Raw genomic sequence first — 26,413 nt, forward strand, 5'->3', positions numbered from 1 at the left:
CATCTCCTATGAGCAGCCCAAACTGTGGCACAGGGAGACACTGACTTGCTAAAAAGCAAAGGAACACAGCTTTGGTTTCCAAGAGCTCTGGAAAGAAAAGCCTTCATGCAATCTTGCATAATTTGGGATATTTGAGAATGAAAAAAACCCGAACAAACTTTAAATGAGTCTATGTTGAGCAAATGATGATTGTGCAATCCTTGTACAAAATATATATCTGGGAATAGAAATGGGCTGTTCGAAAAAAAAAAAAAATGCACTGATGGAACTAAGGTCCTAAATGTTTCAAAAGTGGGAATCAGCAAGGACCACCTGTGGAAAGGTTTGTAGCCCCAGAGCTTGAGGGGCATCTTCCAAGTGATAACTCCTCTGTTTCTGTGGGAAACTCTGCAGCTGTATCCAAGGGAGAAAATATTTAAAGATATATCCTTATAGGTGTACGTGTATGTGTGATGTACACATGTAGGTGTGCAAATAATTGGGAAAGGAATTAAAAGCTGATTCCAAAACTGGACAAAATGAAACCAGGGACAACCCAGGGCATATTTTACACCCAATAGATGAATAGACAGGAGATGAGCCCATGATGAGCCATGGGCATCCATGTCTAAGTGTTTTTCCCCAAAGATCTCGGTGTGATTCAGGGCATTCTATCTTCGAGTTAAGAAAGCACCTTGTGGTGCTTTCTTAATGAAAGAGAAACAGATTGTATTCTTCTCTGGTTTTCCTACCAAGGCCATCACGGCAGGAAAAACACCAAAGAAAGGAACACGCTGAATGTCCTGTCCTCGCCAGGAGGGGCCGCGGGGTTGGGAGCCAGGGAGGGGAAGCGCAGGGCCCGGCCGGCAAGGGGCGCTCCCGGGCGGGGCAGCGTACCTGTGCGGGGCGGGTCATGGCACCTGTGCGGGGGGGGGGGGGGGGCGGGCGCACCTGTGAGGAGGGGCGGGGCGGGCGCACCTGCCCGCGGCCGGCGGGGCGCGCTGGGGCCGCGCTGCGCGGAGGCTGGCGGCAGCATGGCCCGCCTGCTGGGCACCCTGCGCTGCTCCCAGCCCGTGGCGCGCTTCCAGCGCTCCTGCGGGCTCTTCCTCGCCGGCGACGAGGGCGGCGGCGACCCCGCGGAGGGGCCCCGGGACCGCGGCGCCTGCAATGGAGCGGGCGCGCTGCGCTGCCCGGCCGGCGCCGGCCGCGCTCCCCCCGGCGGGGTGCGGAGCGGCCGCGGCCCGCAGGTGAGTGCGGCAGGGGGCCCTGGCTGTGACTCAGCAGAGCCTCCCCCGGCACTGTGCGCGCAGGGACGCCCCGGGAGGGTCTCCCCGCATCCCGCCGCCTGCCCGGGCCGGTGCTGGGAGGAGGGAAAAAGGGTTTGGGCTGCGAACGGGGAGCGCTGTGCAGTGCCGCAGCCCATCCCGGCCCCGCGGGGGCGGCGTCTTTGGGTTCTCCGCGCTCCCCCATCGTTGACGCCCCCGGAATGGGGCGGTCGGTGCCAGCGGGAGCTGCCTGTAGAGGGGCCTGCGGGACACCGCAGCCTCTCCCCGGGATGCGGCTGGGAGGGAGCAACTCTGTTCCCCGCGGGTCTCTCTCCGTGCGGGGCGCACCTGCGGCGGTGCTGCGCTGTCCCCGGCCCCTGCTGTCCGCATCGGGTGGGGCTGTGCCCGCAGCCGGCCCCGCCCGGCCTGGGCTCCGAGTGGCTCGTCCCTGCTCAGTGCAGCCGAGGTGCCATGGAGCCAGGCTCAGCGCCCAGCGCTTCCCGCTGGCCAGGCAGGTCGCGGCGTTTCCCGGCACGGTCTGTAATTCCCTTGCGTATCAGAAGGGAACAGGGAAGATATGATGCAACCCATGTGTACAGGTCGGACGACCTGCTTTTTCTCTTACTGTAATGACTTGAATTCATTAGCAGATCGCCTTGTGGTGCCTTTTGGAAATCAGGTGTGATAATGGGCTTCCAAACTCTACCTGCAATATAAACATGGACCAGCCGTGAATGTCACAACTCTACCACTCCTTCCCTTTCATACTATGTTGCCCTTCCCTGTTCCACATCCAGTGCCCAGATTCTCATTTCAAGCATCTAAAATTCTTCCTTAGCTGCTTCTTGATTCTTTCTCAACTAGATGTTGCTCAGTCTGTTCACTTCTGAACTACAGTAAGCTCTATTTCGGGTAAATTATGCAGATAATTCACTAAAAGATTTATTATCACTGCTTTCTTTTGAACAACGACGTAGTTCACGTAGCAGTGTTGATACTAAAATCCTGTCGAAGTTAATGCTCCGTGAATGTAGCTGTTCACCTTGAGCTATTGTTTTGGGTTTCACAAAGTAAGGCACAATTACTTTTATGTGAAGGGTGAATGGGTTCCAGGTGAGACTCCGTGAAACTTGGAGATAGTAGCAGAAGGGTTTGTTTCTGCAGAATTAGGACACTCACTTCTGAAATACGAAAGCTGGGTTCAAACATCCCCAAAATGCAGATGGGAGTAATGGCTTGAACAGTGTTTCAATGAAGGACTAGAATTATAAAAGACAGGGTCTCTCTGTTCCTTTTTATCGAAACTGGAAATGAAAAGTCCATTTTTACAAGGAGGGTCTTCTGCAACCTGACAAGAAATGTGAAATGTGAATTTGGATCTCCCTTAGGCTAAGGCTCAGACCCCCTGCTTTGTTGCTAAATGACCTGGGGTTACCCTGATGTATCTGCAAATAAGCAGGTTTAGGAATTTCATTTACATAGGAAATTCCTTGCCCATAAATTCTCTATGGACAGTGGCATTTTCTTGCTGTTAGCTGCACATGTTTGCATAAAGGTGCTAAAGTGCTGCTCCTGCATCTCCCTCCTGGTGACCTTGTGTGGCTCTGTGCTCATCCATCCCTTCCTGAAACTTGGGAGTTTCAAAGTCCTTGTCAAGTTGATTTCTATGAGGTAGTAACTTTCACACTGCTTTGTCTTTACTGTCACGACTGTCTTCAAGGTTCCCAGGTTCTCCCATGTAAATTCTTGGACAATCACTAAGGTACACCTGTAAAAACAGAGTATATTGCATGCAGTGAAGATGATGTGAATGGCTTACTGGATGATGGGACTGCCACAGCTCCATCTCTCCAGAACATTCCCCCTTTCTTCAGTGCCAGGTCTCAGGTCCCTGCATCTGACATGGGCTGGATTGTGTGCCAGGGTGGTCCAGCTAGAGAGATTTTGGGGAGAGGGAACTGAGGGCTGGTAGCTGGTGGCAGTTTGGGAGGGGATGGACACACCTGGTAGGGGGAGATGCCGTACTGCATGGAGAGAAAACAGGATGCCTCAAGAGGGTAAAAAGACAGAACAGCTCTTCCTCTGGAAGAAGGAGGCTTTTAATTATTGCATTCATTTGTGCCAGAAGTGCTGCTCGTGATTCTTCAGCATCTTCTTTAACCTGGAGATTAAATGTTAAAAGAAAAAAAAGGCCACAAGGCCTGATTACAGTGGTCAGCAGCAGCATGAGTGGCTGTGTGTCTGAATCTTTGTAAATCAGTCCTGTCTGCCCCACAGGAGTTGCCATGAGATGAGACATGGAATGAAATGCTTAGATGTGAGAGCTGTGGCTGCATGTGCTTCTTAAACATTGAATCAGTCACCTAGCTCATGTTCTTGATGTTCCTTGGTTACCAGACCATTTAGAAACACTTTTTAATACCTCACATGAGAACTCTGGTATCTGTGGAAGATACAGAATGGTGCTAGTCCAACACACTAACTGGGTTTATGTCCTGGCTTGGACTAGGCATTGAATCTATGGGCTTTTAGTGGAGAAACTGACTTGGTTTACTACTACAGAAGACAAGAGAGAAACTGCTTGTAATTATCCTGTCTCTAGCTAATACTACTTTCTTTTCTGTGCTGCTTTCTATTATTAGTTTGTTTCACAAGGAATTTATTTCTGGAACAGCTTAAAAGGTATCTTTTCCTGACACTTTGTATGAAATCCTCAAGTTGTGCTCTTAAAAACACCAACTTACTACCTGAAACCTTCTCTGGTGTCCTGTGAGCGGCCAAATAAAGGCTACATATTTTTAAAAAGTGGAGCTTTGCTTATCTCTAATCTCCTGCTCCTGAAATTGATAGCCTGAATGAAAGGGAACAAAGAAAAAAAGTAATCTTCTACTCAAAGTTCTTTGTAGAGATTTGTTTGCCTTTCTCCACTCTTCCTTTCCCGGATGCTTTATCATCTCAAGATCTGTCTTCCTGCCTTTGAGTGAGTACAGTTCATGTTTACATTGTAGTTATTCCTTAACCGTCAGAACTGCTCCGAACTGGAGCAATGTTTACAACCTGCCTGATGATGATTAGTGATTGCATGGTTCTTGCTCGTACCGTAGGTGAGGAGGATAATAACCAGGATAACAGCCAGGTGATGGTAACAGAAACAGAGAAGGTAGGTACAAACTGCACGTTCATCTCAGCACAGTCCCAAAAAATGTCGTGAATTACTTGCAAGATATAGATGAAAACACTGCTTTTGCTGTGATGGGATGGCTGGTAATTTGAAGCATGCTTGCTCTAGAGTCTGAGTCAAGGTCTGTCTTCTGTGGTGATTCCTTGCAATAGATTTTTTCATCAGCCTCAGAGTCTTGCATTTTCTTTTAAAATTGTTTTGCAGGCTTACTTGGTTTCACATTGTGTCTCTTTCCGTGCAGCAGTAAGTTGGTAGTAGGTTCAGCAGGAGAAGCAAACCCTTATGAAAAAAGCCCAGGAACCCTGCTAGGAGGACAGGCAGCAAGGCATTTCTGCCTCAGGTGCTAACACTTTGTCCTCCTAGAGAATACAGCTGAACTTTTGGAAGCTCCTCCATTTGGAGCTGCAGCTGGGGAAACATGAGATCCGGTTTCTTATTTCAATGGGCTGAGCGCAAGGCTCACGTTCCCCAGCATCACTCCTGTGTTCTGGTACTCCATGTTCAGATCTCCCCTACCTGGTGTGGTTGCCAAGGGAGCTTGACCGTCCTGCATGTGCCCAATTTTTGGTTTAAGGTTTAAACCTCTCTCCAGGGAGCAGCCTGGCATCCCCTCCAGAGAACAGGCTGCAAAGACAGGTGTGTGCTGTTTGTTACCATCTCATCTTCAGGATCTTGCTGCAGAAGCACCTGAAGCTAACAAAAGTTTGTGAAGCTGTGCTGATTGCAATAGATATCCTGTGTAGTGCCTGCTGCTGAGAGAGTGGCTGCTGGTTGGGTGGGTGCTGGCACAGGGGCACACGAGGGGCCGTGCTGGCAGCCTGAGTCCTTACACCAATGATGATGATGTGCTTCATGACTCAGTGCTTCCTGGCTCACAGCCTGAGTCATCTTTTTGGAGGCCACTGGACCTTGTAATGAGGAGCTGTCAGGATCCTAGGATTAATTCCAGTGCTTGGAGGTGAGCCACTTACTTCTTTATAATTCTGCTGAATGTCTTGGGCCATTAGTTCAGATATCAACCAGAATGATAAAATCTAATTTGCAGTCGTTTTTCTCCTTTGGGTCTCTGGAGAACAGGAGTAGATTTAACAGATAAGAAGACAGAGAAAATGTGTTCTGGGAGATTCCTTTGGACAGCCATTTCTTTCACTTTGCCTTGTGTTTCTGCTCTGCAGGGAATGTGTATGGGTCATCTGGGCAGTGGAAGGTGACTAATGACTGCTATGGCAAGTAAATCTGAGGTCTAGAAGGTACAGGTAGTGTTGTCTAAATCATGAAACTTTTGTTTAAAATGTCTGTTCACTTTCCTGATTTAAAGGGTTTCATATCAGTTCAGTGTAGTTAGCACCTGTAATTTAGTTTCCCAAGGTAAACTCCTATTGGTCTAGATGTAATGCTTTTAAATGGAGCTAAATTGCTGATTTATTACTGTTTTATTTTATCACTAAATTTTGGAATATTTATTACTAGATATAAAAACAAACAAAAAATGTGTTTAATCTTTCCTTTCGAAGACAGCTGGCAATTGCAAACCACTGTTAATAGGGTTCCGTGAGCCTGTGGGTTCTGACGCACAGGAAGTGGTCACTATCACCCCAGGCCAGGTCATTGTTACCCCTTTGCAGCTTGCTCCACTGGATGGCATTATAACTGCTTACTTATATCCACCAGTTTAATGAGGTGTATTGCCTTTAGTGTTTCCCATTACCATCTCCCTTTGCAAAGGGAGAGTGTTGGGGTACTTTATTTTACAGGAGGAGTCAGTGTCAGACACCTCAGTTGTGCCACAAGAGCGAAGCCTGGATGTTTGCAGGGGGAAGGGCCCAGAGACATTAGTGAGGAATGTGTTCCCTGACAAATATACAGCCCACCCACCAGGATGAGGGGCATGAAGCAGAGGGCAGGGTAAACCAAAGACTGAAGGAAGGGTCTAGGGAGGAGAAGGGAATCCTTATGGAAGGGCAGCTGACCCCCATGTCACCTGCAGGTGTGAGGTGCCAGGGGGAGAATTGAACTGGCACTGACTGAAGTATTGAAGCTTGCAAGCACCTGCCAAATAGTTCCTACAGTGCTGTGCCAAGGGGGCTGCAGCCACAGAGTGGCTCATTCAGTGGGGTAGGAGATCCAGCAGAGATCCTTGAAGCAGCACTTGCTGGCAACATCAGGTTACATGTCAGTCTCCTTGTGTGTTTCTCCATCAGAAACAGAGCTGACATTGGCATGGCCTGCACTAATTGCAACTAATAATGAGGCAGCAAGTGAGTTAAGAACATCTTATCTGCAGCTCTTCTCCCAGGGGCAGGCTGGCTGCTGAGGTGTCCTCCCATTTGCCTCTCCACAGCCACAGCTGCAATTTGAACATGTCCCTTCCTCCTTACAGGGGTCTTCCAGGCTGTAGTTAATTTCTGAAATAAAATCTTAGAGTGAGAACAAGCTCTTTGCTCTGAAAAGAAATGTAACAGTGAAGTCCTGGTTCTCCATGGTCATTGGCCATTCCTGTAAACTTCTGTTGGGTTGGACTAGGTTAGGTTAAGCTTCTGTTGAGGATCTCGTCAGACCTGGTGTGCTGAGGGAAAAGCGAGCGAGAGTCTTCCCATTCCTCCCTCTCAGTATCTCTGCAGAACACCTTGGGTATCCAGCAACCCTGGTAACACCCTGACTCATTTGGTTTTGGCAGGAAGCCAAAGCTAAGAGGTGGTGGTGCTTGAGGGAGATGGGTAGGTGTGTGGGCAGGGGGGCCATCTAATGCTGTGCAATTGGAAAACTGCTGTTTTGTGGCACATCCTTCTACCCAAAACCAGTTTCAGTAACACTGTACCTTTGGAAATATGAAGTACAGTTGAGTTTCAGAGGAATCTGATATCTATTTTGAAGCTGGAATCCCCATCTTTCTGAACCGCCTGTAATTTGCTTTCTCTGTTTCTTAACTTGTGTTTTCCTCCCTCTGTCCACAGACACTGGTGCTACCTAATCCTTAAAATACCTTCCTCAGACATTTCCAGGTGTAAGCTCTGTGTTGCACCTCACAAAATTGCAGTCTAATTCTCCTAAATTAAAATGAAATTAAATAGACCTGTTCTTCCACTGTAAAACAGGCAGGAAGGAAGGCTTTTCCTTCTGCCCTTCCCTTTCCTGCCTCTCTTGCTGTATTGCTTCCATACTGCATGAATTGGCCAGTTCTTCCTGGAATGTGGGAAGATGCTGAAGTGCACGAGAAGCTCACCCACCACATCTGTCAGGGCAGCTGAAACAGTAGTGTCCAACCTGCCCAGCCTCTGCCTGGCGAAGCAGGGCTCAGGGAACGAAGGAGGTGAGCTCCTCAAGGAGAAGTGCACAGCCCTATTTATGCTGGTGTTGTGCAGCTTTCTTGGCAGGAAAATGCTGCCAACACCCATCAGTGATTCAAAACAAAAGTGCAAGAAGTGGACGTCTCGGGAGTTATTCCAGCAATGGGAATGACCATAAGAGGAACAGCTTTCCATAAAGAGCAGGCAAGGAAATAAACGCAGAGGCATTCCCCTCCACGTCAGAAAGGTGCGTACAGGTGTGTGCTCAAAAGTCTGAAGATCATGGTGGAAGGCAGACCTGTTGGAGTTGCTCAAAATTACACTGCGAGAGAAGGGGTGAAACATAAGTCTGATCCCATGACACCACTGTGTGGAGAAGGTCAGATTGTCTTGCCTTTTTAAGAGCAACAAGCAAAAGCTCCAAAGTATATTAGCTGGTAGGTGTGAGGGTTTGACTAGATGATCTTTAAAGGCCCCCTTTCAACCCAAACAAATCTATGATTCTCTGAGTCATGGATGTCAATTCTCCAGGCATCTGCTAAGAAAGGAATATAGGAAGTTAAATGGCCTGTGAGTTTGAGTGCCACGATGGAGACCTTTTGATGGAAAGTGATGAGAGTCTCTTCAGAACAGGTTTCATAGCCGTGTGGAAATCACTAGCTGGAACTGTAGGCATGAGAGGCATGATGACTGTGAGATGAATTTAGAAGAAGCTGCAGTTAGGCTGGAGGATGAGAACAGAAGTCAAATAGTCTTGTTAAGCTGAAGGTATGGTTGAAAATTTACCTCTATTCAAGAGGTGCAGATACTTATTGAAGAAGGTGTAGACTCAACGGTAGAATGGAAGACAACAGATGTGGTAGAGATTTCTTGGAGGAAAAAAGCTGATATCACAGGTTTGACGTGGCTCACTGGTGGCAAACCTCTGAAAACTGCCCACAGAAGGAATGACATTGTGCAGGACTGTTCCTTCAGCATTGCTGAAGTGTCACATCTAGTCTTTGGGCTCTGTAATTCAACACAGGCATGTTAGGTGCTGTGTCTGGAAAATGCTCAGTATCCCCTGTAAGAATTACCAGGTGATTAGGGAGTGGAAGAGAGGACAGTTATGTCCTTTTTGAATGCTTATAACAACCTTCTCCTGTGTCAGCCCTCCGAGGAAGGAGACAATTTGTTCCTTGTCTGCAGTAGATAAGAAAATAGCCATAGGTTTAAATTTCAGCAAGAAAGTTTCAGTCTAGGTGGCAGGAGAGCAAAGCACTTGGAGATTGCCTGGAGCAAGCAGTGGAGTTTCCACCTCTGGTTCAGTAAGGACAGGTTAGACAAACTCCCACCAGAGTGATGGGAATGTAAGCCATCATCCTTGGTGGGCAAGCTGGACCAGCCTTGGTTTAGGTTGTCTGTCAGGAAATGTGAGGCTGTCTGTCCAGTGACTGCAGGCATGTTCCTTCACAAGCAATGTCAATCTCCTTAGCAGCCACTCCCCCTTGTATCTGAAAGAGACTTACTTTTGTTTCTTGAAGATGGCTTTCATTTAGGAAGACAACATAATCAATTTTTCTTTCCTTGATTCTTCCTATTAATTGTCTAAACAAGTTCTCTGTCAACTCTAGTCTTATGTTATTCCACTTTATATTTAAATGACTTGGCAGATTCTGGTACTTCTATATGTGTTCCTTCAGTAGAAGGAAGGAGGCTAATCATGTTACTTCTAGAGCAAGATAGAAATAAACCCTATAATTCACTCTACCTCCCAACTACTAATCAGAGTGGAAGGGAAATAATAATAAGATTAAAAAATGAAATCTTCACACATCAACTGAGGTATCTTAACGGTGTTCTGGACCCATTGCAGCTTCAATGTGCTGGGTGTGTGTTGATGTACAGATGTGTGTATGTGTCTCAGCTGACCGTCCTTTACAGGCTGAAGGGGAGACTTTGGATGAACACATGCTGATGTAGAATGTGGTGGCTGGTGTGAGGAATTAACTGGATGAGCATTGTGCCCAGGGGGACAGTGTTGGTGGAGACCTGCATGTACCTTTCCCATTTTCTATTTGACTGATCTGAGCCTTTGGTCTGGCAAAGCATATCCCCTTTTAGCGTGACAGCTGTCCCTGGTGCTGGTGGCTGTGCAGCACTGCTCTGCTGGGGTACCTTGCTGAGAGCTTTATGTAAATGGCCTTTTTTGGTACTTCGAATGAGTTAAGAAGTTGCGGAAAGGATTCTGCCTGGTTTTTAGGCTCCCTACTGGTTCTTTACCTGAGACCACTGAAAGTGCTGTGACTCTCTGGCTTGAAGCTTGAGCATTGCTACATCTCATGCAATGATTGTCTTGCTTCTGCATCAGCTGATGGTTCCAGGCCACATCCCTGCTCATTATGCCAGGAGTGCCTGCTGCTGCCATTGTTTGCACAACAGCTGGGAGCTGGATGTGTCCTCTCTGTGTGCTGGTCAACAAGGACTTGCTGCCAACAGCAGAGATGGACAAAATTTTATGGCATTTAAGAAGGATTTTCTTGTGATTTCTTTTTGTCTCCACCTCCACATTTCTGAGGGTTTGGTTGGCTCTAGGTGTCCCTCCAAGAACACTGTGTAAACCTGGACAGCTACTGAAAACTGGCTGCCTCATGTTCTGCAGAGACTAAAAAATTAATTACTTGTTTTAAAGCATTTAAACAGAGTGGGAAGCTGCACATATGTATGAGCCTGGTTAGGTGTATTTTTCATGCCTTGGGGCTCCTTGTGTGTACTTTGTGGGCTGTGTGCTTTTGTCCTGCCCCTGCTGTCTCCTGACACCTCTGCAACCCATTCCATGACTCTGTATTCCTCCTTTGCTGGCTCCCCCTTCACCCTACCATGGGTGCTGTGCACCCAGCAAGGGGTTCATGGCCACACCAGGATCTCCCACTGGGCCACAGCCCCTGTTTCCTGGCCACCCTATTCCTTCCTCATGGAGCCATGGGTTGCAGTGTTGGTGCTCCCAGGAAAGGTGAATGCATAGGTGCTGGAGTGTTACTGGCTGCTCTTGGCTGCTTGTTGGATCTTCAGGAAACGCTGAATGTGTGTGACATGAAGCTGTGCAGTTGGGTGGAAGAGCTGAAGCCTTTGATAATGAGTTTTGCTTTTTATTTTCCAAAATCTAATTACCGATATCTAATTTTTTTGTTTTGACTTGACAGATTCCTTTATTAACTGGGTAGAGTTAATAAAGTGATGTAAAACTGACTGCTTATGCCAAATACTGCAGTCCAGAAGACTTTTTCCCACTGGTTTTACTCCACACAGTGCAGTCCTGTGGGGCTGAATTGTCTGATTTATATTGTCTTTGTGTACAGCAACAACTAGATTGGATTTTTTGGTTTTTTCTTTTGTGCCTGATTTTTGGTGGCTTCTCTTATTTTCTTTTTTTGCCACATTAAAAATCCTTAAAGTGATAAGTATGTAATGTGATAATTAGGGGCTTTGGGAGGGAAATTCCTAATCTTTTGCAAGGCAATTCTGTTGGAAGGGAAGCAAGGGACTTCAAGAACTTCAATTAAACATGTACATCTTCTGAAAGATCCGAAGTAATTGAGAGCTGAGAACAGAGTGCTGGTTAATGGGATCTCTGGGTCAGACTTGGAGCCTTAGAAGTCTGATGCTGCACAGCTTGTCTCTAGAGACAGGGCAGGAAAAGCTGGGGCCTGTTTTGCTCTCTGACAAGAGATCTCCCAGAGTAATTGTGAGGAGTGGTATCTTTGCACAGATACAATAAAAATGTACTTTTAGGGGAAAAAAAAGTATTATGTTAGTCGTTCAGCTGCTGTTCCTCTGCTTCAGCCTTGAAGGATAAACATCACATATACACATTGTTTCTAGAATGATGGATTCCTCGTATGCTGTGTCATTGTGTGTTATTGTCTCCCCAGAGCCAACATAGTGTTGGTGCGCCCTGCTCTGCTGGCACTGTAGGAATGTGTTGGGGATGTTCCCATGCTCCAGGGAGATTGGGTGGGTGCTGTGGCAGCACCTGGTGTGGGTGACCCACCCCTGTGCAGAGACTGCAAATGTGGCATGACCTACAACAGCCATTTGCTGTGCCAATACTTCAGCTGAGTAGTTTATTTATGGAGACTCACACATCCATGAGAGTTTCTTGCTGTCTGAGCACTTGAGGTTTTTCAAAATAGATATTTTACAGCTGATGAGAAGGGCCATTTTTGTGGAATTACCCGTCTTCTGTGTCTTTTACTGTTGAGGCTTATTACATCTTGCTTCTGAAGTGCTCTAAAAATTGTGACTTTACCTACAGCTTTAATCACTGCCCATTAAAACCTCTCTGATCCAGGCTGAATAGCAATGGAGATGGAGGGCTGAAAGGACTTCAGGGATTGTGGAAGTCATCAGGTCATTGGAGTGCATTAAGAATAACCAAGTCTAAAGATAGGAGTTACTTAAAATTAGAGATTGAATAAATTTCTGGGAATGTTGAAGATGTTCACACAAATAATAGTGATGGATTTTCCTGCACTGGGGTTAGAATGAGAATAAAAAGGGAAGACACTTCACAAAGCACTGCACTCTGCCTACTCCAGAAATAGTGGGTGTAGATAGTAAATGTGAGCCAACTGCAGTCTGAAGGTGCGTGGAGGAGACTGCTGTACTTACAGTGCTTTAGGATCTCAACAAGTGCAAACATCACTTTATTACCCCGCACTACCAAACATCAAGTGCATTGATTCTGTGGCACCCTGTGTGCCTGACCTGTGGCTGTTAGCATCGTGTCACAAACAGGCTCTGTTTCTCCCCTGCCACTCATTGGCTGCGCACAACTGCTGGTGTCGAGTTAAAAAAAAAAAAGGTGTTAAAAACCCAACCAAACCAGTGTGTGTGTGTGTGTGATTTCTGATAGAAAAGGAATGGAAGAAAGAAAAAGAAATGTTTTTAAAATCATGTGGAAGGACTTTTTTAAACTCCATATTTCTTTTAGAACCTGATAAACCATACTTTTCTGTTACTGGAATTAGAAAGTTTTATCCCTCATCCCATGAGGCTGCAAGTATAAAAGCATTACCTTAGGGATGTGTCTGATCCTCTCTGAGCTAAAGCACAAAAGCACATAATTCTCAATACCTTGGAGACTCATGTTTAATTGAGGAGTTAGCGGTGCCAGAAGAGGGCTTTCTGTGGGGCCGTGTTAAGTGTCACCAAATACAGTTTCAGGATCTCAGGCAGAAGCATTGGTGTTGCTAATTGCTCTGGGGGTGTTTTCTAAGTGGGAGACTTGAGACATGCAGACTGATTGCTCTGTCGTGCAGCCAGCTGCAGCATAGAGCTGTTATCCTAGAGGGATGCTGGGAACTCATCTGTGACCTCTGTGACTGGTGGATGGGGGAACACTCTTCTGACTCTGGCATTTCAAAAAATGTTGACTCATCTTTTCTGTTTATTGATGCAAAAATCAATTTAAGTTGTGGGGTTTTTTATGATAGTTGAATGGATGCAACTTCTTTCCATCTTGCTTTTGTCATCTCTGTGCAGTTTGCCTCATCTCTGCTTTAAAAGCAGATGAAGAGACTGGAATTTCTAATAGCTTTTGCAGTGAGTCACAAGTGCATGTCTAGAGTCCTTAGACAATTTTTATGTTTTCTCACTAGCACGTAGGATGAGAGTTTCTCTTTAGTAGTTACATAGTCAGCTCCAAGCACAACAGTTTTCCTATTTGGAGAGTTTTGCAAGCTTATGTCAAAGCTATATCTTAACTTACTTTGTCCACACTGAGACCTTCATGATCCCTTCTCAGTTCTCATCTTTAGGAAGTTCTTTCATCTTATATTTACATAGCCAACATTCATATTTTTAATTTTTTGGGGGAAGATGGAGTGAGACTAGATTGGCTCCTTTGCTCCTCCCCTGAATCAAAACTCCTGTCTATCTATGTCTGTCTGTCTATCTCCTTATTTCCTGAAGTGACAGGTGTACCTACAAAATGTAATTCACTTGTCTGTTGCTCCTGCTAACAGGGTGTGAGGCTTCTCAGTGGTGTCCTAGTCCCAAATGGCAGCATCAGCAGCAAACCTTTTCTAGACACATTCAACAAGTGGCCAAAGTCATGGCCTAAGCAATGTGTGCTGTTGTATGGCCTCCCAGATCTGGAGGGCTGGGTGTCACCTTTTGGAAGAGGGAAAATGAGCATGTTAGGTGGGGTACATCTAATGAAATAATCTAGCTGCCAAATCCAGAGACTGAACAAAATCTCTAGCTTACTAAAATGAATAAAGTGCCACTGTTTGCAAGGTATCTGCTGGTAATGCTTAAATAAGACAAGATGGTGGTTTTTACTTAAAGATATTGGAGTGAAAATCTGGTTGTGACAGGGCAGCTCTTTTCTCTGCCCATTCAGAGCCTTGTGTTCCCCTTGATCTGCTTGTGCAGCTGTGGTTGCTGAGCCCAGTCCCATGTAAGAGGGGAATCTTCCAGCTGTGGCGCTTCAGTGTGGGGTGATCCCATGAGATCCTGCCATTGGGAGCCAGGGGCCAGAGACACTTGCAAGAACTAAGTGTTGTGGGCTGTTGTCAGCTGCACCTGGCAGCAAATTTTAAATTAATTGGTCCAGTATTGCAGTTTAAGTCTTTTATCTCAAAATGCATTTCCAGGGAATGCAGTGGTGGCTTTGTCTACAGATGTAGGAACTTCAAACTTAGCACATCAGTACCTTTTATGAAATACACCTGATTACCCTGGGGGAAAGGCTGATCCCATCTCTTGAAAGTCTCTGTCCATGTGACTGCTACCTTAATTAGTCTGAATAGATTTCTGCTCTGCAGGAAATGTAGCTGCACTATCACTACAGTCTTCATTCTAGTATAAAAGTTGAACTTCATTTCTTAACACTTGTTATAACAAAATGTTTGGTTTAAGGACTGGGAACTGCAGCGGTTAAAATATTTTAAATGTTTGTGATATTTTTCCAAGTCACTAAAATGACGAAATTCTCTAATTTCCAGAGTTGCACACAGAAGTATATTGTGAAGAACTACTTCTACTACTACTTGTTCAAGTTCTCAGCTGCCTTGGGTGAAGAGATTTTTTATATCACTTTCCTTCCATTTACCTACTGGAATATAGATCACTCTGTGTCTAGAAGAATGATCATTGTTTGGTCTGTAAGTATATATATTCTTAATTTAAACCTTTATTCTGTATCCATAGCAAATGAATATTTGAGAATAAGAACAACCCTTCAGACAAAAGAAGGACCAACACTATTCATGTATAACTCATGTTTAGGAAGCAGAGGCATTGCAATACCAAGACGGGAGGCAAGAGGCATCATCTGACTCAGGGTTTCTTCATCTCTGCCACATCTTGGACTGACTTTTTTTCCAGCACAGTCACTGACTGAGCTGCTTTTGATACAGTTTGCACAGAACACTTGGGAAAACACTTCCTTCCCAATGTGTCATAGTATTTTAGGGATCATTTTTCATCACTTGATAAAATCTTTCTCTTATTCTCATTTCTTCTGCCTAATTTCATGTAGTTCTGGCTTGGTTGAATTACTATAAACCTGATAGTAAGGGGATGTGCAGGCTGCAGTGGAAGAAGCAGGGTGCTTCTGCAGTCACTTGAGGAGGGAAAGATCAGGTTATCTGTTGGAGGCTAAGACTTAAAAGCATTGATTTTTATTAATGTGAGAGCATTCACAAACTAACTGACTTTGGCAGTGCTTCAGCCTTCACAAATGTGGTTTGGGGTATCCAGAATAATGTATTTCCATTGTAGCACCAAAAAAACAGGAGATAACCAGGCACTTTCAGGCCAAGTCTGGCTGCTTTGTCACTGCCATTGCTCATCTTTGTATTGATCAGATATTGCTGCCCAAATAAAACCTTTTTAAAACAGAGAAGGGAGGCAGGGAGCACCTCTGCCAGGTGGCAGAGCCTGGAGGTTTAGCTGTCAATCTACACTGATTCAAGAAACTGAAGCTTGGTATAAACTTGAATATGATATCCAAGTCTTTTTATTTACAGTGAAGCTTCTCCATGAGCTAGTCAATTCTGGTTAATAATATTCTGTCTTTTGACCAAGTAATATCATAAAAAGTAATAAAACCAATTTGAATTGGGTCATACCCTTCAAATGCACCTGGTCTTGGACAGAAGGCATCAGTTGCTCTGTGCCAGTAACCTTAGTCAATACATTTTATAAAGAGAACATGAAAAATAATTTGCAGATGAAATTTAGAAGTAGGTGGACACAATATAACTAGAGCTGGCTTTTGGCCAGAAGTACACCTACAGCTTCTGGAAATGTGCCACAGAAGATGAAAATTGGTAGTCACTGCCTTCTGGGTTTGCATATTGCTCAAAAAAATGAGCCTTTGGAGTTCTTTACATGCATTTCTGCAGACTTGCCTTGCCTTTTCCTTGCAAGGAGTTCATCTGAGTATTGGCCAGATCTAGTCTGACTTAATTAGTACGTGATATTACAATAATTAATATTATTTTTCACTTACTGAGTTGTGGAATTGCATTTTATACTGAAAAGGGGAAACTTTTAAATACATGGGCTCGTGACAATCTGTATTTTTAAAACACATTAATTGTATGTAATTGTGAAATGGCTAAAAATGGTTGTGCAGGCCATGTGTTATTGTCATGGCATGCTCAGCTGGGGGTGTTTCTTGCTGGTGAGCAGGGACTGGCACTCACGGTGCTGTAAGTGGTGTTGGTCTGTCTTACGGAGTCATAAAATCATGGAACAGCTTGGGTTGGAAAGGATCTTAAAAATCATCTACTTCCTTCCCCCCTGCTGTGGGCAGGGACACCCTCCACTAGACCAGGTTGCTCCAAGCCCCGTCCAGCCTGGCCTCCGATGCCTTGGTCCTGGATGTGACATTTGGCTCAGCTGCCTGGGAAGTACCAAGGTATCAGAGGGACAAAGCTGTGCTTTAACTAAATGGGAGGGTTTTGGTGATGGAGTTTTGAAGAAATGCTTTTGAATGAATGATGATGATGTGAGGCTATGAAGAGCTGTGTTAGATGAAAGTAAAAATCCAGGCAGTCTCTGACAACAACTGCAAGTGGAAGGCTGGGAAGAGCATGAAGGGATAAATGCAGGATCCAGGCACGTTCTGCAGAAGGCTCATATCCGTCTGGGGAAAGGAGCTGGTATCAAAGGGAGAACTCTAAGAGAAAGGTAGCAGTAATTCCCCTTTAAAGGGCATGCTCAGGATCTGGAGAGGTTGTTGGTGAAGCTCTTCAACAGGGAGAGAGAGTGGACCAGCAATGACTTTTTCAAGAACCTGGTGCAAAGCACACGGGTACATTGGGAACACGGTTGGCAGGGATGATGGTGACAGAAAGGGTGACACCACTGGCCAGGAGAAGTGGCCTTATCTGGGAGCTCTGGAGAAACAGAAGTGGTGCTGAGGGTGGTACTTTTTATGCTGTTTCCCACTTAAACCTGTGAGTTTCTGCTGCAAGTTGGAAATGACAATATCAGTGTCCTGGGATGAATCAGGGGAGTTTCTTCCCTTAAAAATTAAAGCAGCACTAATGCTGTTTACAAAGCCTTCCTGCCATCTTACCTGTAATAGTTTATGCGGAGCCAGTCACCTCCATTTGAGAAAGGTAATTTCAAATTGGAGCAGGGCCAGGGATGATTAAAGAACAGACTATTTTCTGAGCAGAGACTGAAAGCTTGAATAAATCTCTAGCAAAATGAAGTTGGAGAGAGGATGGGGCTGGCTGCAAAAACCATGGGAAGGAAGGAGCTTCTTAAAATGAAAGTACAGTCACAAGAAGAAACATGCATAAGGCAGTCATAAATAATTTCAGTTGAAGCCAAAGGTTGTGAAATAGCTCTAGAAGGGTGAAGGTCAGTAAGAAAAATTATAAAGAGTATGTTTCAGCAGCAGTAGAGGGGTGGACTTGGAACCCTGGAATGTCTTCTCCCTGGGTCCTCAAAGCCAGTTGCCTGTGCTTTTCTGTTCAGGTGGATGGCTGTGGGAAATGCTGACTGTTGTTGCATCCAGATGCTCTGGCAGCTTAAAAGCAGCATGTTGTGCTTCCATGGTGCCCTGCCTCGGAGGATTCAGAGTATATATGCAGGCTTTACCTTTGTGGACAGACGGAGGAAATAACTGTATGAAATCTCTGGGCAAGGTGCTGAGTCAGCAATGAGGGTACCCTGGTGTCTTTGCTTCTCTTCTCCAGCAATTTGAAATCAAACTCTTGAAACTGCACAGGCGAGGCTTTGATGCCTGTGACTCTTTCAATTTCAGCCAGAAAGTGCAGAGACAAAAAATAGCTTTCACACAGGCCCTAAAAGTACTTTAAATATACTCCACATCTCAGCTCAAGAGGTAAAAGATCACTTTGTTTCTGTTTGTTTGGTTTTTACTTTTTACTCTGCTTCAGGTTTAAAAGCTTTATTTTGGTGTGGAATTTCAAAGGCAGAGACCTGGAAAAAAACTTACTGTTTCAGTTTGCTATTCAGCATGCCTGGAAATCTCATTTTCTGGTTGTGTGGGGTTTTTTTTTTCTGCAGGCCACACCTCCTTATAGCCTATAAAATTTTAATTTATGCAATATAAATAAAAGCTGGCCAGCCTGGGCTTTGTCGGGCAGGTGTGGAAGCTTTTGGCATGTGACAGTGATAAGCTGCTGACTCAGGGGTAGGTGGCACCTCTGAAGGAAGGCAGGGTTTGGGTGTCTGGTCATGCCAGGCTGTGCGCGCCTCTTGGGGCTCCCTGAGCAGCACTGGGTGGGGACATCTTCAGCAAGTCTGGGAAGGTCCTGGGTCTGAATCCATAGTAGTTTAGCTTCCCATCTTGCTTTTCAGAACAACAGTTTTCTAAAGGCTGTCAGCACTTAGTTACTCAGCAACGATGAGCTCTGAACTCCCTCTCAGGGTAACCAGGAGTTTCCTAATCAGCAGGAGTTTACCTGCAATTGCAGTGCCACTGATATTGCTGTGCAGTGGTTGAAAACACACTTGGAAGCAAACTTTGGGTTTAACAATTCTTATGTATTTGTTAGTTTTAGTGCTTTTGCAACATTCCACTGGAACAAGCCTGGAACTGCTGATAAACACAGTCACTTGAAAGCCAAGCTCTTTAAAGCACCAAATGTTGCACTGCACAAGAACATGTAAAACTGTATTCAGGCACATAAGTAACTACATGTCAGAATACAAAAATAAATGGTGTATGCAAGCTGATAAAGTGTTGATTGAAAGGGAATTTTGCAAGAGCTGGTAGCTGTACTCCACCCTTGAAGGAAAAGTGCCAAAAAGGCTTTCATAACTGAGACAAGCTGTGAATCATTTAAGGTGAAGTCTAAATTGGAAACCTTTTGTATTTCAGTAGAACTTTTAGGTGTAACAGTTTGCCAGTTTTAGATGTTAGATGACAAACCAGACCAGTACTTTTGCCTGCTACCAGGAGCCTGGACCCAAATTTCTTTCTCTAAGCCTGTTATAAGATAGTCAACTACCTTATAGTTTTGTCTAAAGGCTTCTTTTAAAGACAGAGTGCATGTGTTACAGTGTTGGCTGGTTCTGCTTCTGGAGGCTCAAGGTTCTACTAATCTTGTTCTGGTGTTGTGTTTCTGAAGCCTGAATTAAAACCAAGTCCTCCCTCCTTACGTGTGTGTGTGTGTGTGTATAAGTATACGTATATAACTTTTTTAGGAAGCTGTCCATGCTGTCTCTTCCCTCTCCCTGCCTCCTGCTGCCCCTTGCTGTGATGTGAATACTGTGCTGCTTGTGGTGGGCTGGAGACCTACTTGCTGGCTTTGCTGCTTCCATCGTGGCTGAGACAACCCAAGGATTTGAGCATCCCACCAGCTGAATGCGACCTTGAATGTCCCATTGATCCCAGCCAAACCCTTGGTATATGTGAAAAGTTCCTGTGCAACCAGCACAAGGTTGGTGTATTTTCTGGAAAACAGTAACCATGCTGGAAATGGCAGGCCCTGGAGCTCTCAGAGCCAGCTACCCTCTCCCACAAGGTGTGTGTGCCTTGAGGAAGATCCCAGCCTGGCTGCTGCTGTTGGCACATGGGGAGGAGCCGGGTGCTTTAGGAGGGGACAGGGAGCAGGATGCAATCTGAGAGTGGCTTAGGGCCCCCAGGCTGGGAGTGCCTGCCCTGCAGGGCTTCCTCCACCTGGGCTGCTACCAGGGCAAGGGGCCATCGGTGCTGCTCAGTGACTTTCATGGTGTGCCTTCCTGAAGCCAAGCCTTAGTTCCTGACATTGACTTGGGGGTAGGAGGAGTATCTCCACAAGAACACGCTCTTCCTTGCCCTGCTCCTCTTTCACTCTGAAGCAAGTGATGCTTGAGAGACACAGTCACAGCTAGTATCTGCTGCAGTGTTTATCTGGTCACTTAACTTGGGGGATGCTGAGAATAGAACAGTGCAGCCTGGATGCTTGGCTTAATTTCTGTATGGTAAATCAAAGTCATACCTGCCTCGGCAACCACATACAGTCTTTGCTTCTGCTTGACTAATCTGCAAATGCTGGTTTATTAATAGTGCATCCTTCTTTTTTTTCTCCAGTATGCTTGGTCACTCCTATCAGTGCACGGTGCTTGTGAAAAAACCCCAAAGTAACATCACTTTCAAACTGTAAATTTCCTTTCTGGGAAGATGACATAGTACTGGAGGCCAGGGTTTCTAGAGCCAGATTATACAGTTTCTATTTTACAGCTAAACCAGCAGATTCAAAGTCAGGCTGCCACACTGTGAGTCTCGGGGAAGTTGTTGTCAAAGATATTTGACTGTGTGTCTTCTCTAGAATTTTGTCTTGTCCTTTTAATAGATCAATAATGAGAATAAGGAGAGCTGTAAAATCAGAAGTAGAAAACAAATATGATCTGGTTTCCTGCTGTTAGCTGAAATATTACAGGATACAAAAAGAATTGTTCCTCCTGATCTTTTTATGCCTGTGGGAGGGTCAGCTGTGTCCATCCCATGCAGAGGTTGTGGCAGGGGAGGAATGATGGAGGATGTCCACACACAGCACACCTGCAGCACTAAGCCTGTTTCCTCAGTCCTGTCAGGCTCGGGGTCTGGGCAGCTGCCACAGGAATGTTCCACAGGGGAAATTGCACCCTGCAGCACCGGTGCCATACCTTGGCGTAGGGAACTGGCTTGGCTGTGTCTGTCTGCTCCATGTGTGTCTGCACTGTTATGGTAAATCTGCTTTTGGAGCTCTTGCTTCCTGTCACAGTAGTGCTGCGTGAGAGGAGTGAGGGGAAACCATTGCAAATGCCAGGCAACACCTGCAGGTGAGAAAATCCTCCTCTTAGATGGTTGATTTAGACACCAGAGGTATGGGAATGTCAGGGAAACAGGTCACTTCATGGTGCTCGGAGGGAGGGGAGCAGCCCCTCACCACAAACGGAGCTTCTGTAGATGTTGGAACAAATGAATTGGTATTCACACCTGTGTGGATGTTAATGCCTCAAATTTGGTTCTATGATTGTTCACTAAAGCAAGATCTGTTAAAACACAAAGACTTGTCTTGTTTATCCTGATGCAAAGGCTCAGGTGAGGAAGTATTTTTGGAGATAGACCATATATATGACTCAGAGCAAATCTCAGAAAAGACTACAGAAGCTGTCTTGCTGCTATAGCAACTGCCAATTGCCTTTGTGTAGTAAAATGTAATACCGTTGGCCCAAAGTGCCAATAAAGCCTTGCCTTTCCTTCACCTGGAGTCCTGGCTATTGCCCTCAGCACAGGCCAGCCCAGCTATAGTGGTAGGCACCAGAGTTTGAGGAAGGTCTTGATTCTAAGGTGCTTATAGTTTTGGGGGGTTTTTATTGCTGATTACATTTGTTGCAAGGATTTAACCCGTAATCATTTCAGAATGATTTTCATTGCATTGGGAAGGCATGGATGTGCATGAGAGAAGGGTGGGGGTGGGCACGGCTAGGTCAGTCCCACTGGAGCTGCTCCTGCCCTGCTCCTGCCCTGCCCCGTGGCACAGGGCTGTCCCCAGGGAGGGCACCCCACTGCCCGCCGCACGCAGGTCTGGCAGATGCGCTGTTTGCTTTGCCGCGCTGTGAGCAAGGAGCCCGAGCAGAGCCTGGGCGGTGCCGAGCTCCTCCGGCCCCCGGAGCCCGAGCAGAGCCTGGGCGGTGCCGAGCTCCTCCGGCCCCTGGAGCCCGCACGGAGCCTGGGCAGTGCCGTGCGCCTGCAGCCGCTGTGAGCAGCCCGTGGGGTGCAGGTGACACAGAGCACCACCTGTGCTGGGTGGGCTCCAGGGGTGCACCTGCCATCATTCTCCTCTCGGGAAGCCTGCCAGTTTATCTGGTGGGGGGTGTTTTACCCCACCCACAACTGCTGCTTCTGCCAAATAATCCAGGACAATTGGTGTAAAGTTACGTGCACGGTACCCAGGTAAACTAAAGGCAAAGGTCTGGTGCTTCAGAGATCAGCGCTTGGTCTGAGCATATTCTGGAGTCCCCGTCATGTTTTATGGAGGTTGTCTCATCTCTCCTTACTGTCTATACAATGTGTTTTTAAAACTTAGAAGGGTCAGAATTAATTAGGGGTGTCAGGAAGGGGAGTGTGTTGTGAGGATGCCTGGTATTTTCGCTTACCCATCCCACCTCCAGCATTCAGTCTGTTTTTCACCATCAGAGGAGTCCTAGCATAGCCTTCATTTTTGAGATGACTCATTTCCTTTTCTGCAATGCTCTTATGTTCTAGTGCTAATAATACTTCCACAAGTGGAAGTCATTATTATAGAGGACTGCTGATAAACTGGTCATCCTACCTTGCCTCTCAGATGGTATCACAAGTGGCAGCCTCAATGTTTTATGTTCTGCCCGAGAGAGTAATTTTTCTTTCAACCCTGGAATTTAATTAACTTAGAAACATGTGCCTGCATCCATTTGGAAACTGATGGCATTAACTAAATAAACCCACACAGTAGGTTTTTAAAAGACGTTTGTTCCCTGAGCCTTTGTTTACTGTGAGCAGTCTGGGGCAGGCTGTTCACTGTCTCCTCTGTGCTGTGTGTGTCTGTAGGAGCAGCCAGGTGTGTGCCACCTGCTGCTGATAATAAGGCAGTAACGTGATTCATATGATGAGGGATAAAGGCTGCAAAGTCACCAGCAGTCACTTTTCCTGGCTCTGGTGCTGACTGTAAGTCTAGCACTCTCTGACATGTGCTGTGCTGTAGAAAGAAGGATGAAGGAATGTGACTGGCTTTTTCCTGGACTTGTGAATCCTGCCATCTTTCTTTTAACATGAAGCCCTTTTTTAAATGGCTGATGGGAGAGAGAGAGATGCAGTGTGTCTGGTGACAAATGTGGCAGTGGGTGATTGTGTTGCTGTTCCAGCAGATGGCTAACACCAGTATGGGAAGGATGTTATTTTAAGCCCCCTCCTCTGCTGGTGGAAGCATGAGAAGCAGAAGAGCAAGCCGTCTCACACAGCAACTGAGCTTTCATGATAGACACCAGTTAACCTGATCTTTGTATTAAAAAAAAAAAAAGAAAAGGAAAAAGGTTTGCTTTGTTTTAAAGAGCCTCCTCCGCCTATGTCTAGCTACATTATTGTAGCAGGTTTGGTTTGTAACCAGGCAGAAACACCAATTTAGTGTAGTGGCTTGGTCCAAAATACTCATTACTATTTACCTTCTGTGAGATAAGAATTAGGAGAAAAGCAAAGCAGGCACCAAGAATATAAAGAATATAAAGAAGTTTATTAATAGACCTAAAATAAGGAAAAAGAAAAAGGGGGGGAAAAAAATCATACCACACCTTCAGAACTCTTCTCCTCCCCCCACCTTTCTCCCTTTTCCCACTGACAATGTAAAAAGACAACCCTTGAGATGTTCAGTCTGTTTACCACTTCCATAATAACCTTGTTCAGTTCATTTAGGAAGAGGAGTCTCTCTTGCCCATGCTATGAAAACATTATCACAACGAGGCAGCCGCCTGGGTTGGTTCTCTGCTCGCATGTGAGTCCCTCCCACAACTTGCAGCTTTTCCCACAACTGCTTTTGAGGGTCCACTCTTGAATTACTGGGGTACAATTTTAAGGTTGAGCCGTTCAGGAACAAAAGTTCTCTTCACCCATCTCTGGGAGCATTTAACCTCTAAGAACAGAGGCCCTTCTCCTTCCCTGGGAGCAAAGGGTCCTCCTCATCTTCATCTCTAGGACTATCTCTGGGAGCATCTCTAGGAACTGAGGTCTTCTCCTCTTCCATTTGGAGCAAAAGTCCTCATCACTTCCATCTCTCCCTGTTCAAACTTCTCATCAAATTACAGCTGCTTCAGCATCTGCTTATCTCAGCACAAGTGCTTTTGCTCACAAGTACAAGTTGAACGCTCCACCCCCCATGCCTTCATGAAATTACAACGGGTACTCTGATACATCATAGCTTTACAACAGAATTTCAGCTTTAAGCATCTCCTCTTTCTTCTCCCTCAGGTTTTCAGCTCTTCACAGCACTAAAAGGGTTAATCTCACCCAGGCCTTGCAGCTGGAATGTGGCTTATTGCTGTTGGTTACATGATCTTTTGCCGGACAGCGATGCCGCTTTCAGCTGGATCTTGGCCGCACTGGAGAGGGGGAGCTGAGCCGCTCCAGCTGCCCACAGCAGGGATGTGGGGGGGGTTCCGCAGGTGGAACGGGGCCCATCGGCTCCAGGATGGCCGTGGCCTGGCCCGGCCGGAGCAGGGCCTGGGCTGGGCCCGCCGGCCCCCACACGGGGCCCACAGCCACCTGTCCCAGCACTGGAAACGAGAGCGCTCTGCCTGGGGTTTGTCTATTCTTAAGTGTGGATCACAGAGGCAGTCACAATTTTAAGTGGCTTAAAAAATTGTCCATATTCAAACTGGCCATCTGATAGGTTCTGTCAGGTCACAGAAGAAGCTGTAAGCACCCCTTTGCAAGAACATCACTTCTGAGACTATGCTTGCTAACCCATGACAATTATCTAAAGGGGGAGGAGGGTTACAACAGAAAGCAAATACATCCTACAGGACAGCCTGGCTAACTTTTCTCAGATCTTGCCACTGTGGATGCTGAGAGCCTGCTGCCTTCAGGAAGAGGGTGCTAAGGAGCCAAGGATGTCCTGGGCGTGGCTGGATGGGCAGCACCTCTCAGGGATACTGGATAGCATTGCCTCTTGCCTCTACTTCCCTTGCTGACCTGAGAATGCAACACTTCCCCCAAAAGTACCGTGTTGCTGTGCTTGGAAGCTAATTAATGGAGCCCTCGCTTAAGCCTCTGGTGTCCCAGGCAGGGAATAAAAGCCCTTTACTGGGGAGTTAGGCAGGAGAACTGGTACCTCATGTTGCTTGTCCAGTTTTCCCTCTGCTGCCTCTGCAACGATGCCGAGGTTGTCATTTAATAACCACAGAGGTGGTGCATCCCAGCAGGGCTCCTGCAGCACCTGGTGCAGTGGGAGCTGCTGGGAATAGGGGAGCTGGTGCTGGACGCAGCTGGGCAAGGCAGTGATTCAAAGGTGGGGGTGGAAAAATTTCTCTTACAACAGTTTTCTTACAGGAGAGGGGTTGGGAGGGTTAGGGAGGAAACTTAAACTTCTCTGGCATGGGGTGGGAGCCAGCTGTCTGTCTCACACTGTCCTGTGTTGCTGAATCTCATCAGCCAACCCTCCTCTTGGTCCCACTTCTGCTCAGGTTACCACACAGTGCAGCAAAACCACTGCTTCCTTCGCTGACTGAGCTAATGGAAACCCCTTTAATAATTCAGGGGATAAATTCTGCACTTGGAGGGGTGGATTCTGCAGGAAAAAGCACTGAAATGCAGGTGGTTCTTGGGTGGGCTGCATGGGGATTGCCTGTGCTGACTGACAGCCCTGTGGCCTTGCCTGTCCCCAGATAGTGATGTACATAGGCCAGGTCTCCAAGGACATCCTGAAGTGGCCTCGGCCCCTGTCACCACCTGTCGTGAAGCTGGAGATGAGGACGAATGCAGAGTATGGGATGCCGTCCACCCACGCCATGGCAGCTACAGCCATCTCCTTCTCCTTTTTCATTGCAACCACAAACCAGTACAAGGTAGGGGGTACAAAAAGAAAACAAAAGAAGAAAAAGAAAATACATTAAAAAAAAAAAAAGCATGTGTCTGCTTCCAGTAAGCCACATAAAGCTTGCAAATCCAAAGCTGTTGCCACTTCCAGAGGAGCTCTGCATTTATTTTCACAGATGCGTATTCTTTTCTGTGCTTACCTGTGGCTGGTCAATTACAGACACAGAAAAAAATTTAGTGGAAATATCCTTTCTTTTGCACAGACTCCTCTCGGAGCTGCTGTCAGGCTGCACTGCCCTGCTGTGGTGTGGTGGGTCCACTGTGTTTTTGCACGTGGGGTGACCGTGGAGGGAAGGTGCCAGCATTTTGTGCTCACCCCATGCCCACCAAGTCAATGCTGCACGTTGGGACATGCTGGCTCCCAGGGCAACCAAAGGAGCTCTGTGTCACCTGGTTTCTGTATGAAAGGAAAAGCATCCTTGGAAATCCCCTGGCCCTAGCCTGGGTTAGACTAACAGCACACAGCATGACTGGAAAGCCTGCTGTCAGAGAAATAACAGCAACTTCGCTGCACTGGAGCTGTGGGCTGCTTGGGGAAGTCTCATCATTTTTCCTCACCATCTTTCTAAGAGGTTTATTTCCTGAAAACTCATTTCTCCATGATGATTATTTTCATTCTGTTTTATGAATCCAAGCA

General features: G+C 46.3%; 1 protein-coding gene across 2 annotated transcripts in view; it reads left to right on the forward strand.

The window, feature by feature from the left end:
- The first annotated feature begins 973 nt into the window (after positions 1-973).
- The window catches only part of SGPP2 (sphingosine-1-phosphate phosphatase 2), a 35,973-nt gene continuing 10,533 nt past the window's right edge, over positions 974-26,413 (forward strand). The window contains exons 1-3 of one of the 2 annotated variants that reach the window (XM_042042331.1): positions 974-1,226; positions 14,702-14,860; positions 25,566-25,745. In XM_042042331.1, the coding sequence (XP_041898265.1) occupies positions 1,014-1,226; positions 14,702-14,860; positions 25,566-25,745 (552 nt within the window). In that variant the 5' untranslated portion in view covers positions 974-1,013. The remainder of the gene's footprint in view (positions 1,227-14,701; positions 14,861-25,565; positions 25,746-26,413) is intronic. The other variant, XM_042042332.1, reaches the window with a different exon arrangement.

This window comes from Corvus kubaryi, unplaced genomic scaffold (genome assembly GCF_017639235.1).
Source record: "Corvus kubaryi isolate FWS band 111438036 unplaced genomic scaffold, C.kubaryi_AGA036_p1.0 37397, whole genome shotgun sequence".
NCBI classification, from domain to species: Eukaryota; Metazoa; Chordata; class Aves; order Passeriformes; family Corvidae; genus Corvus; species Corvus kubaryi.